Source organism: Scyliorhinus canicula, chromosome 7 (assembly GCF_902713615.1).
Source record: "Scyliorhinus canicula chromosome 7, sScyCan1.1, whole genome shotgun sequence".
Lineage (NCBI taxonomy): Eukaryota > Metazoa > Chordata > Chondrichthyes > Carcharhiniformes > Scyliorhinidae > Scyliorhinus > Scyliorhinus canicula.
The window spans coordinates 45,667,455-45,681,991 of NC_052152.1; the positions used below are offsets into that span (position 1 = coordinate 45,667,455).

At 49.5% G+C, this 14,537-nt stretch overlaps 1 protein-coding gene across 6 annotated transcripts in view; it reads right to left on the minus strand.

The window, feature by feature from the left end:
• Positions 1-14,537, minus strand: part of cfap91 (cilia and flagella associated protein 91) — a 157,560-nt gene that overhangs the window by 2,981 nt on the left and 140,042 nt on the right. For 5 of the 6 annotated variants that reach the window (XM_038801921.1, XM_038801919.1, XM_038801917.1 and 2 more), the window contains exon 17: positions 6,288-6,466. In XM_038801921.1, coding sequence (XP_038657849.1) covers positions 6,288-6,466 — 179 coding nt within the window. Of the gene's footprint in view, positions 1-5,073; positions 6,467-14,537 lie in introns of those variants that run through there. The other variant, XM_038801920.1, reaches the window with a different exon arrangement.

Consider the following 14,537-nt stretch of genomic DNA (forward strand, 5'->3'; position numbering starts at 1 on the left):
TGCAGCTTCTCATATTGGCACAAACAAGCAAATTAATTGTGTGCAGCACGGTAGCACAGCGGTTAGCACAGTTGCTTCAAAGCTCCATGGTACCAGGTTTGATTCCCAGCTTGGGTCACTCTGTGGAGTCTGCACGTTCTCACCATGCCTTCATGGGTTTCCTCCGGGTGCTCCGGTTTATCCCACAGTCCAAAGATGTGCAGGTTAGGTGGATTGGCTATGATAAATTACCCTTGGTGTCCAAAAAGGGTGGGTGGGGTTACTGAGTTACGGGGGTAGGGTGGAGGCATGGGCTTAAGTGGGGTGCTCTTTAAAAGGGCCGGTGCAGACTCGGTGGGTCGAATGGCCTCCTTCTGCACTGTAGAATCTTTGATAATCATTCTGGTTCGCTCAAAGAAATCCATACAAAAGTAGCCACCTGAAAGGCTATAGTTTCGAACAAGTACATTGTTGAATTTATTTTCAAAGTGGTTCCAGGTGTCAGTTTTACTTCTAACCCAATTGAAAATATATCCATAATGCAACATTAATAAGAATAAACACATGAAAATGTTTATCATCTGAAGCAATAAATATGAGCCACAGCATTGTTTTATGCTATTCATAGTTTTAAACAACTATTTCCTTCCAAAAGGTCTATTTATGTCTTTTGAACTGGAACATTAATTTCTATCCTTGCCTGTAGTTTGATTGGTCTTTGCTTCCATTTCTATGTCTTACACTTGATTCCAATTACACAGTTGTGATCTATGTATTTAGGAATTACTGCACTGTCAGAGATTCTGCCACTCAGATGAGACATTAAACCAAGGTCCGATGTGGCCTCTAAGGTGAATGTAAAAGATTTCATGGCACCAGCCCAAACTTCATTCAATGTGGAGGTGGTGCCACAGGCCAGGAGGATTACAAATGTAGCTCCTGTGTTTAAAAAGGAGCAGAGGGATAATCCAAATAACTACAGGTCAGTCAGCCTAACAGCAGTGGTGGGGACATTTTAGCGGACAATAATTTGGGATAAAATTAATTGCCATTTGGTATGAGCTAATAAATCAAAGTCAGTTCTCATTTGTTAGAAGCAAATTGGGAATGAGTTATTTGACAAAAATAATGGTGAGTTTTGGTGAGGGTAATGTGGTTGATTTTGTGTATATAGGCTTTCAAAAGACATTTGACAAAGTACCACATGATAGATTTGTTAAAATTAAAGCCAATTGGATTAAAAGGACAGAAGCAGGGGCAGCAAGGTGGCGCAATGGTTAGCACTGCTGCCTCATGGCACTGAGGTCCTAGGTTGAATCCCGGGCCTGGGTCACTGTCCATGTGGAGTTTGCACATACTTCTCGTGTCTGCATGGGTTTCACCCCCACAACCCAAAGATGTGCAGGCTAGGTGGATAAGAACATAGAACATAGAACAGTACAGCACAGAACAGGCCCTTCGGCCCTCAATGTTGTGCCGAGCCATGATCACCCTACTCAAACCCACGTATCCACCCTATACCCGTAACCCAACAACCCCCCCCCCCCCCCCCCCCCCCAACCTTACTTTTATTAGGACACTACGGGCAATTTAGCATGGCCAATCCACCTAACCCGCACATCTTTGGACTGTGGGAGGAAACCGGAGCACCCGGAGGAAACCCACGCACACAGGGGGAGGACGTGCAGACTCCACACAGACAGTGACCCAGCCGGGAATCGAACCTGGGACCCTGGAGCTGTGAAGCATTTATGCTAACCACCATGCTACCCTGCTGCCCCCACGCTAGATTGGCCACGCTAAATTTCCCCTTAATTGGAAAAAATTAATTGGGTACTCCAAATATATTTTTAAAAAAGGGACAGAAGCAGTGTGAATATGAAAGTAGCTAAGGACAGAAGGCAAAGAGAAGCGGAGGAGATTGGTTTTTTTTCACAAGGGAGGGAAGTATATATAAAATGGCATTTCCCAGGGGTTGATACTGAGACTACCGTTACGTTTGACAGATATTAAGAACCTGGCTTGCGTACAAAGGGACAATTTCTAAAGTTTGCTGATGGTTTAAAACTTGGAACTATTTAGGGGACATAAACAAACTAGTGAAATGGGCACATTGCTGAACTATAATGCAGATGAATGTGAGGAGATATATTTTGGTGGGAAGAATGAGGAGAGGCAACATGAACTAAATTGTATAATTTTAAATGGTTTACAGGAGTAGGGATACCTGCGTGTATGTACATAACTGTTTGAAGGCAACAGGATAAGTTGAAATATATGAAATCAAGGGTCTTATTAACAGAGGCAGAGAGAAAGGAAGGAAGTTATGCAAAATCTTTAAGACTATTTATGTTTCAGTATTGTTTTCAATTCTTGGCACCACACGTTAGGAAGGATGTCAAGGGCTTGGGAGAGAGCGGTGGGGATGATGGTGCAAAAGAAATTCACTAGAATTTTACCAGAGTTGAGACACCCAAGTGTAGACATAAGAGCAGTTTTAAAAAAATTTAGAGTACCCAATTAATTTTTTCTATTTAAGGGGCAATTTAGCATGGCCAATCGACCTAACCTGCACATCTTTGGACTGTGGAGACGAAACCCACGCAAACACGGGGAGAATGTGCAAACTCCACACAGACAGTGACCCAGAGCCGGGGTCGAACCTGGGACCTCAGTGCTGTGAGCTGGCAGGGCTAACCCACTGCGCCACCATGTTGCCCTGACATAAGAACAGTTTTAATGGGGGATCTTTTCAGATACATCAGGATAAGAGAACAAACACGCAATAATTTATTGAGTGCTCACGGCGCCGAGAACCCAGGTTCGATCCTGGCTCTGGGTCACTGTCCGTGTGCGAAATTCTCCGACCCCACGCAGGGTCGGAGAATCGGCCGGCTGCGGCGTTAATCCCGCTCCCGCCGGGTTTTTTATTCTCCGAGCGGCCAAAAACCGGCGTTGTGCAAATCCCGCCGGCAGCCTCTGAAAACAGCTGGCGCTGGCGGGATGTCATTGATTTTTTACTTTGAACAAATCTCCGGCCCGGATGGGCCAAGTCCCGCCGTGGCGGCGAAAAACAGAGTAGCTTTAAAACGGCGTCAACCATTGATGATGGTTGACGCCGTTCAGTGACCTCGGGCGAGGGGGGGGGGGGTGCGGCGTTAGTGGGGGGGGGGTGCGGCGTTAGTGGGGGGGGTGCGGCGTTAGTGGGGGGGGTGCGGCGTTTGGGGGGAGAGGGGGGTGCGGCGTTTGGGGGGTGCGGCGTTTGGGGGGGAGGGGGGGTGCGGTGTTTGGGGGAGGGGTGGGTGCGGCGTTGAGAGGGGGGGTCCCGGCGTTGAGAGAGAGGGGGAGGTCCGGCGTTGAGAGAGGGGGGGTACCGGTGTTGAGGGGGGGTTGCGGCGTTGAGAGAGGGGGGTACCGGCGTTGAGAGAGAGGGGGAGGTCCGGCGTTGAGAGAGGGGGGGTACCGGCGTTGAGGGGGGGTTGCGGCGTTGAGAGAGGGGGGTACCGGCGTTGAAGGGGGGGGTTGCGGCGTTGAGAGGGGGGGTACCGGCGTTGAGGGGGGGGTTGCGGCGTTGAGTGGGGGTACCGGCGTAGAGGGGGGGGTTGCGGCGTTGAGAGGGGGGGGTACCGGCGTTGAGAGGGGGGGTTGCGGCGTTGAGAGGGGGGGTTCCGGCGTTGAGAGGGGGGGGGTACCGCCGTTGAGAGAGAGGCGGGTCGGCGTTGGAGCGAGGGCGGGGAGGGGGCTGCGGGGCCGCGGCGGGGGGGGGGGGCGGGGTGGGGGGGGCGGGCGGAGTGACCACCGGCGAGCCTGGATCCATCCGCCATGTTTGTGCGGGGCGGCCTGAGGGAGGGCGGCCAACGCGCATGCACTGGGGGGTGCTCAGGAGGGGTCTGGCCCGCGATCGGTACCCACCGATCGTCGGGCCAGCGTTTCTGAAAGATGCACTCTTTTCCCTCCGCCGCCCCGCAAGATCAATCCTCCATGTCTTGCGGGGCAGCGGAGGGGAGGACGGCGCCAGCCAACCTGCGCATGCGCGGGTGACGTCATTTAGGCGCCGCCGACTGCGTCATTCAGGCGGCGCCGCTTTGACGCAGGTGTCAAGGCCCGGTGTGTGAGATTGACGAGCCGCCGCTCCTAGCCTTCTGGGGGTGGGAGAATAGGGGCTGAGGAGCGGCCTCCGATGCCGGAGTGAAACACTCCGGTTTTCACTCCGGCGTTGGCACTTTGTCTCCCTTTGGGAGAATCGTGCCCCAGAGCTCAGCAATCAAGATGCAAATCAGTTTGGGTCAGCTAAGAAACGCATTAGTGAGACTAGTTTACCTGCCCCTGAACAGTACTGTGAGTGTTAATCAGGAAATTAAAGGAGCATGTAACAAAGGTAATAAAGTAATCATTGGGACTTTAAAACAAGGGAAACCAAATCAGCAGTGATAGTGTGGAGGACAGGTTCAATGAATGTATATAATACAGTTTTCTAGATCAGTATGTTAAGGAATGAGCTAGGATACATGGTATTTTACATCTAGTATTGTACAATGAGAAAGGGTAAATTAAGTACCTTGTAGCAAAGGGGCATCTACAGAAGAGCAATTACAATATGATTGAATTTTCTACAAATTTGAAAGTTTAGTTAAGTCAGAAACTAATGTCTTAATCGGAACCAAGCAAAGCTATTGTGATGATTGTTGAAATTGTTATATAGATATAGAATAGAACAGTACAGCACAGAACAGGCCCTTTGGCCCACGATGTTGTGCCGAGCCATGATCACCCTACTCAAACCCACGTATCCACCCTATACCCATAACCCAACAACCCTTAACCGTACTTTTTAGGACACTACGGGCAATTTAGCATGGCCAATCCACCTAACCCGCACATCTTTGGACTGTGGGAGGAAACCGGAGCACCCGGAGGAAACCCACGCGCACACAGGGAGGACATGCAGACTCCGGACAGACAGTGACCCAGCCGGGAATCAAACCTGGGACCCTGGAGCTGTGAAGCATTTATGCTAACCACCATGCTACCGTGTTGCCCTTTATTTTAACAATTTTAAAAACCATGGTTTAAATAATACATCCAAACAGTATATGTCTGCTAAAATTTTATTAAAAGAGTTGTAAAGGGTGAGGTGATCATTCATTCCAACCACTTGGTACAGATAATTGTGTTTAGAATGCTAGAGATTCCTTGGGAGTGTAGATAATTTGAGACATTGTATTTAATCCTAGCTAAGAAGGTCATGGAACCTAGTGGGATACAGGTGATGTAATTAATGGGAGGAGCCAGGTCTGTCTGTAGTTTCACAGTCTGTTATAAGATTTTAAATGAACAGCAGCTTGCCATAGGATTTGAGTATAACGGATAATTGTAAAGCTATTTCTTTGATGTTAATATGGTTAATTATGTGGGTTGGTTTCAACATAAAATATACCTATTGGTCAGTCATCACTCCTGAGGCAAAGTATCCTTTCCTCACCATTTTACAAATTAAAAAAATTGTTTGGGGTTCTCCTCCGGTATCCTAACAAATGTTGGGATCTGGTTTGGTATCCTAACAATTGGTAGGTATTAGGAGCGAGTTGGCTAAGATACACAAATTTCATCAAAAGGTACAATGGTAGATGAGCAATGGTCAACATTTAAATAATTAATTCATTATTTTCAACATATATACATTCCTTTAAGGAAACAAATACTGCAGGAAAAATGATCTATCTGTGGCTAACTGGAGAATTTAAAAATAGATTAAAGGAAGAAGTTTACAATGTTGCCAAAAAAAGCAGTAAACTGAGGAGTGGGTGGATTTTAGAATTCAACAAAGAATGTCCAAAAAACTGATAATCAAAAGAGATAATTAATGTAAACTAGCAAAAGAAACTTAAAAATTGGCATTTTCAATCTGTGTTGGAAGTGGCAGGCCCAACTCTATCCTGCAACCAGCCCTCACAACCACCACCCAACCTTCGATCCGGAATGAAGATTGCACCATTTGGTATTTCTCCCAAGGTGGGAGTTGCAAACCAAGGAACTTCCTGATTTGCGCTACCCTTGGGAGTGAAAATCTGTGCCCTTGTTTATCTCTCATCAAACGCTGCCTGACCTGCAGAATACTTACAGCATTTTCTATTTTAACTTCAGACTTCTAGCATTTACAGTATTTTGTTTTTGTAAGAATGGGACGTGTTCAATAATAAGTGTGTGATTTACTTATCACCTTGCCACCCAAGTGATCCAATAAAAAATGACCCCCCACTCCCCTTTCCTACACTCAATTGCAGATTTAAAACTTCTTTGTTCCTCACTTATGATTCATTCATCTTCTTCATCTCTTTCTCAACCTCGGCCAGTGTCTGATCCATAACATCAACTGCAACACTGCTGGATTCGGATAAAGCTGGAGCTGAATCTGTCATGGTGCGTTCTGCCTCATTATGAATGATGCGGTGAGCAACAAGGAGATGCCTACTTTGGAACTGTTTTACTGTTGAGAAAAAAGAAAAATTATTCTTAGCACATGTCCGGTGAAATTCTAGCAGAATTAGAGATATTTATCAAACTGCGAAACTCTTCCTATGTAATGGAATTTAAAAAATTCTCTGTCCAGCAGGCCCGGCATCGCAAATCGCAATCGGACGGAGAATTGCGCGTTAGCCAAATTAGAGGTCGGCGCCAGGCGCCTAACGGAACACCATGCTCCAGTGCCTTGATGGCAGCGAGAATGTGTTCCACGCCTGTGCCAGTGTGCAAATTGTACAGTAACGACCGTTCGCACATCAGTAATGTGCCCGACCTGGTAGTCTCTGGCCTCCCATGCTGCTCTGCCTCCGCTCTGCTGACGCACCAGCGTCACTCCGTAAGTGACGCTGGTGCGGTTCATTTGTGATATTTAAAAACGGTAATTGGGCACCGTTGCTGCGGAGGGTGAGAGAAGAGCCAAGATATGTTTCCAAAGGAGCAACCATAGGCTGCCAGTTATGCCGCTGGCTGGAGGTGGATTTCCAGGGTCGAGAGGAGTAGTGGAGACAATCTGGAGATGCGCCATGGGTTCGGGGTGTCCCCACTGTTCCGGGATGGCCGGGCACGGTTGCCGCAGCCTCCTAGGCAGCCATCTGGCTGCACACTCCACTGACCACCCACTGTGACCCATAAATGTTCCCTTTGGGGGATGGGGCGGTTGGGAGAGAGGAGAGAGAAAAGAGAGAGAGAGAGAGGGGGGGGGGGCTAGGAGGGGGAAATGCGGGACAGAGGCCGTGTCGACCGTTGGACCTGGTTTGGCATGGGCGTACTCAGCGTGGTAACGGTATGCCCCTTTACCCCATGCAGAAAATGGATTTCAGTGTAGAGCCGGCTGAGGTTTGTATCTGCCTGGCTGTCAGAGCCCTGGTGGGCACACTAAGGTTGCACGATCAGGAGCTGTTCTGGGAGGACCCTGCAGAACAGAGGTTTGCCCCAGAGAAGCAGGGACCAGCCGGTGATGATGGAGAGCTGGCCCCCCAGCATGCCGAGGGGGAGGTGGGAAGGAGGTGTCGCATCAAGCCTTGTGTGTACCAGCAGCGCCTTTCTTACGCGGACCTGCTGGACCGAGCGTGCCGCTGCCGACGATGGCTGAGCAGAGATCGTGTGGCATCTGTGCCGGATCATGGTACATCGGGAACCACGGGGGTATGGAAGAGGACACCAGCTCCTGGTGGGCATCAAGCTGACACTTGCTCTGAACCTTTATGCCATGGAGTCCTTCTCAGGGCCGTGCAGAGACCTGTACGGAATCTCCCAGTCCTCCACAGGTGCCTCCAAGCCGTAACTGATGCCTTATATGCTGTACGGCACAATATATCACCTTCGATGTGAACCGGGCCCACCAGGTAGCTCGGGCAGTAGGATTTGCCGCAATCGCTGGCATGCCCCAGTTCCAGAGGGTGAAGTGGCGGTGAGGGGCTGTAGGTCCGGTCTTTTCTCTCTCCCGGCGGTTGTTGCCCGCCTTCCCCTGGGGGGACAGATAATGCACAGTGTGAGACACTGTCATAGACAGTACAGGAGGCCACAGCTGGTGGCCTGTGTGCACGTGGTCCAGTCACCCTCTGGGGCGAGTGGGATCAGGGTGGTGCCATGGGCACGGAGGTGGTGACTCATCCAGGCCCTGTTGAGGAGGTTGTACAGCTTTTTTCAGCACTGCTGCCTGGTCCTTGCTGTGGGCCCCACAGCTCTGACAGCATTTGCCACCTGTGCCCAGGCCCGGTTGACGTCAGCGGGTGTCAGCCTCCTTCCCACTCCAGGGAACAGGCTGTTCCTCCTCTCCTCCACGACATCCAGCAGCAGTATCTGGAGCTCTGCATCTACAAACCTCGGGGCAGCTCTTCGTGGTGCCATCTTCTTGGCTGGAATGAGTGTGTGTGGGGAGTGGAGTGCTTATATGCAGCTCCAGTTTGTCAGGTTTTCCGGTGCCAATCCTGACCACAGTGAATCTAATGGCAGTGTGAGTTGGAATTGCACTAGTTCCAGATGGTGCGAATGCTAGCCCATTTGCATGTCTTGAATTACTTCGGGACTGGCGCTGTCATCGGGACCATCGAACACCCACATTTAGTCCTGGTGCCAGCACAGAGTCTCTCAAACGGAGAATCCCATCTTATGGTTTAGTTTAGTACATTGAGAAAAATGTTTTCTTCTGCTGGCATTGATGAATGTTTACACCTTTCACTAAGAAAGCATCTGCTTTTGCCGACACAATCACCCCTTAAAGCCACATGGATAATTAATATATAATAGTGAAAATTAAAAAAAAAATCTTCTAGTGTTTCATTCTATACAGATTCTTACTGATTTTATTGGGACTACGAGCACAGATGCAGTAAGAAGTTGAGGAATTTTTTAAAAATTGATTTACGGGATGTGGGCGTCGCAGGACAGGTCAGCATTTATTGCCCATCCTTTATTACCCTTCAGAAGGTGGTGGTGGGTTGACTTCTTGAACCTCTGCAAGTTGAGGTGTAGGTACATCCACTGTGCTATTAGGGAAGGAGTTCCAGGGTGGTGCCCCAACAACAGCGAAGGAACAGCGATATATTTCCAATTCAGGGTGGTGAGTGACTTGGAGGGGAATCTCCAAGTGTTGGGGTTCCCAGGTATCTGCTGCTCTTGTCCGTCTAGATGGCAGTGGTCATGGGTTTGGAAGTTGTCGTCTAAGGAACTTTGGTGAGTTAGTACAGTGCATCTTGTAGATGGTACTCACGGCTGCCACTGTTCGGTGGTGGAGGGTTTGAATGTTTGTGGAAGAGAGAGCAATCAAGCGGGCTGCTTTGTCCTGGATGGTGCCGAGCTTACCATAGAATTTACAGTGCAAAAGGAGGCCATTCAGCCCATCGAGTCTGCACCGGCCCTTGGAAAGAGCACCCTACTTAAGCGTCACATCTCCACCCTATCCCCCTTTATCCCCGTAACCCCACCTAACCTTTTTTGCCTAAGGGCAATTTAGAATGGCCAATCCACCTAACCTGCACATCTTTGGACTGTAGGAGGAAACCGGAGCAAACCCACACACACATGGGGGGTCAGGAGGTGAGTTACTCTACGTAGGATTCTTAGCCTTTGGCCACAGTATTAGTGTCTGGTCCAGTTCAGTTCCTGATCAATTGTAACCCCCAGGATGTCGATTGTGGGGGATTCAGCGATGGTAATGCCATTGAATGTCAAGGGACAGTGGTTAAATCCTCTCTTATAGGAGATAACATTTGCCAGGCACTTATGTGGCATGAATGTAACTTGCCACTCATCGGCCCAAGCTTGGATATTGTCCAGGTCTTGCTGCATTTGGACATAGACTACTTCATTATTTGAGGAGTTACGAATGGTGCTGAACATTGTGTAGTCACCCACAAACATCCCAACTTCTGACCTTATGATGGAAGGCAGGTCATTGATGAAGCAGCTGAAGATGGTTGGGCCAAGGACGCTACCCTGAGGAACTCCTGCAGTGATGTCCTGGAGCTGAATTATATCAGTTCGCAAATTACATTAAAATAAAACAAAGCACATGTGGCTTCACTGAATGGTCCAACTCGCAAAAGAACAATGTGGGGTCCCTAGATTGTAACCTACTCCTGCCTTCACAGTTGGTTCATCATATTCAAAATATCGTTATGTTAATAAATCCAAATGTAATTGCCGCAATTTTTTAAAAATACGTGAATGTGTGTTGGATGAGCAATGTAAAAAATCTCAGGGAAAATCTGAAATTGAAGGGATATGGGGATTGCTACATGGAACAGTTCAATATTTTCACTGCACTGCTCCTGGTCCAGGAGCACAGCAGTGCTTCCCTTCAGTTCAAACCGGTTATCTCTGCAGTGGTCAGACCTACCTCTCATCCAATTTCCTCCTCCACTAAAACCCCATCAAGTCCTCTCTTGGCCTCCCATCACTTCTTTAATCTTGCTGTTGATGGGTCCTCGGATCTCCAACTACTTCCAGCTCTCCTATTGATGTTTCGTTTGAACCACAATCTTTTCATGCCCACTCATCAAAGCCCTCCAGCCCATCTAACCCATCTTTACATTGAGCATACTCTTCATTGAGTTGTGAGGCACTACCACCATGCTAAATGGATAGATTCAAAACAGATCTCGCAGCTCAAAACTGGGTATCCATGAGGAGCTGTGGACCATTAGCAGCAGTCGAATTGTATTCAACCACAACCTGTTACCTTTGAATCTGACATATTCCTCACCTTACCATTATCATCAAGCCAAGGAATCAATCCTGGTTCAATGAAGTGTGTAGGAAGGACGGAATGTCAGGAGCAGCACCAGACATACCATAAAATGGTGTCAACCTGGTGAAGATACAACACGGGGCACGCTGCATGCCCAAACAGTGAAGAGCTTGAGGGATCTCACAACTAATGGACCACATCAAAGCACTGCATTCTTTTTGTGAAAGTTGGTGGATAATTGAATAAATAACAGGAGGTGGTTCCACAAATATCCCCATCTTCAATGATGGGAGAGCCCAGCACATCAGTGCAAAAGACAAGGCTGAAGCATTTGCAACAAGTACCACAAGTACCGAGTGGACAATCCATCTCAGCCTCCCAGGAAAAGTACTGAAGACCTGTTCAAAAATGAGCTGCACCCCTAACCTAGCTATTCCAATACATCTATAACACTGGCATCACTGACAAAATCCTTAATTGGTTTATCCATATAAATACTGTAACTACAGACATCCGGTGTCAGCTATGGTTTGAGTGGTTGCACATTTGGTAGCTCTTGCTTGTGGTAGTATTTTGGGACCTTTTCCCAGGCTAACGGGTGGATGGTTTGACCAAAAAAAGGTGCAGGAGGGGTGGAAGGAGAGAGTATCCCACCAATGGATGGATTCGTGGACCAGGAGTGGTCTAAAAATAAAGGAGCAGTTGGAGCGAGTTGGAGCTGTACCTGCCGACACAGGAGAAGATGGAGGAGGGTCAGGGACCGGCCCTTCTCTCTCAATGGTCGACGAAGCAGCTGGTGGAGTTCTTGAATGAGAGGTTCACCCAGCAGAGGAAGGAGAAAATGGAGGATCTGGCAAGGGTAGTGGATCCAATAAAGGCTGGGATCGACCGCATGGTCGAAGAAGGAGGACATTAAACTTTTGAGGAGATACTCGCTTCTGTCCCTTTGGGTTTCTTTTTGTATTCTTTTCGAGCCATTGCCCTGTGTTTTGCCTTTGTGGGTTGCTCTTTCCTTTGTGTTTGGTTTGGTGTTGTTTTGTTTGCATTGGGAGAATGTTTGAGCAAGGGGGGGGTGAATCAGCTAGGATGCTAAGCGCCATGCTAGGCTAGTTCCCAGAGGCGCAATGGGGGCTGAGCAGGTGGTTAGTGTGTTGTTGGGGATTGGGGTTTTATTTTGTGGTGGGGGGGGGGGGGGGGGGAAGAGAACTGCTGACAGGGGAGGAGTTTTTAAAATGTGATATGGGGAGGGTGGATGACGGTGGGCATCTGAAGTTGGGCCTGAGAAGGTGCGGGATGCAGGCTGGAGGCTGGCCCAGGAGGGGTTATGGTTGATCAGGAGAGGGGTGCTCCCCCAACCAGGCTGATCACATGGAATGTGTGAGGGTTGAATGGGCCGGTCAAGGGGGCTCATGTGTTCGCACATTTGAGGAGTTTAATGGCGGACATGGCTCTTTTGCAGGAAAAACACCTGAAGGTTGGGGATCAGACTAGGCTCAGGAAAGGGTGGGTAGGGAAGGTATTCCATTCGGGATTAGATTCAAAAACGAGGTGGGGTAGCAATATTGATTAATAAATGGGTGGTGTTTGACGTGGGGTGTATAGTGGCAGATTCTGGTGAGTGGGAAATTGGAGGGGATGCCGGTGGTGCTGGTGAATATTATGCTCCGAACTGGGACGAAGTGGAGTTTGTTGTGAGGCAGGTGTTTGAGGGGGGGGGGGGGGGGAGGAATTTTCATTTTTCTCACATGTGCAAAGGGTGTACTCCCAAATCGGCTTTTTTGTGCTGGACAAGATGCTGTTGGCAGGAGTAGTCGACGTCAGTGTTCAGCAATTGTTGTGTCGGACCTTGCACCGCACTGGGTGGACTTGCGGGTAAACAAGGGAGGGGGTCAGCGCCTGCAGTGGAGGCTGGATGTGGGGCTTTTGGGGATGTTGGACGAGGAGGTTTGTGAGCGGGTGAAGGCAGCCATTCGGGGATATGTGGAGCTGAGCGATATTGGGAAGCATTGAAGACAGTAATGAAGGGGGAGTTTATCTTGATACGGGCACACGGGGAGAAGGCGGGGCAGGTAGAGATGGAGAGTCTAGGAGATCAGGTGGACAGGAGGTATTCGAAGGCTCCAGAGGAGGGGCTGTTGAAGGAGCGGCAGACACTCCAGATGGAGTTTGGGTTTTTATCGCAAAGGCGGTAGGGCAGTTGAGGAGGGCAAGGAGGGTGGTTTATGAATATGGGGAGAAGGCGGGCAGGATGCTGGCACATCAGTTGAGGAAACAGGAGGCAGCGAGGGAGATCGGGAAAGTGAAGGACGGGGGAGGGGCGAAAAACACAATCTTAGACCCGGTGGCGGTGAATGGGGTGTTTAGTGATTTTTATCGGAGGCTGTGTGAATCCGAAAACCCAGCCTAGGTGGAGGGGATGAGGTTTTGTGAAGGGGAGGCAACATTAGGAGATTATTAAATGTGATAATGATGCCCCCAGACGGATGTGATGTAGAGCAGATGGTCACCATGAACGCGGAGAAGGCCTTTGATCGGGTAAATCGGAATATTTGTGGGAGGTGTTGGGATGGTTTGGGCAGGGTTTTGTGGACTGGGTCTGACTGTTATATCAAGCACCGACGGTGAGCTCAGATTATTTCCGCTGAATCGGGGGCAAGGCAGGGATGTCCTGTCTCCCCATTGCTCTTTGCCTTGGCTATAGAGCCATTGGATATGGCTTTGAGAGCGTTAATGGCCTGGCAGGGGATAGTAAGTTAAATTTGGCTAAGTTAGTAGAGCAGATGAAGGGGGACTTTAGGAGGTGGGATGCGCTACCGTTGTCATTGGCCGGGAGGGTGCAAACAGTAAAGATGACGGTCCTCCCGAGGTTCTTGCTTGTGGTTCATAGCCTCCCAATTTGAATAAAATGATTTCAGGATTTCTGTGGGTGGGTAAAACCCCGTGGGTGAAGAAGGTACTGCTGGAGCGGCAGGGTTTGGTTCTCCCGGACTTTATGACTGGGCGGCGAATATTGTGGCGGTCAGGAAATGGATAGTGGGGAGAGGTCGGTATGGGAGCGGATGGAGGCAGCCTCACGCAAAGGCACATGTTTGGGGGCACTGTTAACGGCGTCTCTGCCATTCTCGCCTGCCAAGTATTCCACAAGCCCGGTAGTGGTGGCGGCCCCGAGGGTGTGGGGATAATGGCGGCAGGGCATGGGGTTGAAGGGGACTTTGGTTTGGGCACCGATATGTGGCAATCCCCGGTTTGCTCCGGGGGTTGGGGGTTTCAGGGTGGCAGCGGGATTTGAGCTGCCGGGAGGAAATGGGTTCCGCTATTTGCAGGTGAGGGACGTTGTGCGGAGGCAGGAATCGACCTTTCCGCATCTGCCGCCCCAAGGGCCACAGGATAAGGCAGTGTCAAAAATGGGAGTAGGGGGAGGGAAGGTATTGGAAATTTATAAGGAGTTGATGGACTGGAAGGGAGCCCCCATGGGATGGTGAAGCGGAAGCGGGAGGAAACGTTGGGTAGGGAGCTAGAGGAGGACACGCCGAGAAGAGTTAATGCACCTTTGTCGTGCGGCAGGCTTAGCCTTATACAATTTAAGGTGTCGACAGGTCACATATGACTGTGGGCCAGATGAGCAGGTTTTTTGAAGGGGTGGAGGATAGGTGTGGCCAGTGTAGTGGGTGGGCCTGCAAATCATGTCCATATGTTTCGAGCTTGTCTAAACCTTGGGTGATTCTGGCAGGGGTTGGCTAACGTTATGACGGAGGCTCTGAAAGTACGGGTTGTCCCGAGTCCAGAGGTGCTGATTTTTGATGTGTCAGAAAACTGGGAGTCCAGTGGGGGAGAGAGGCCGGTG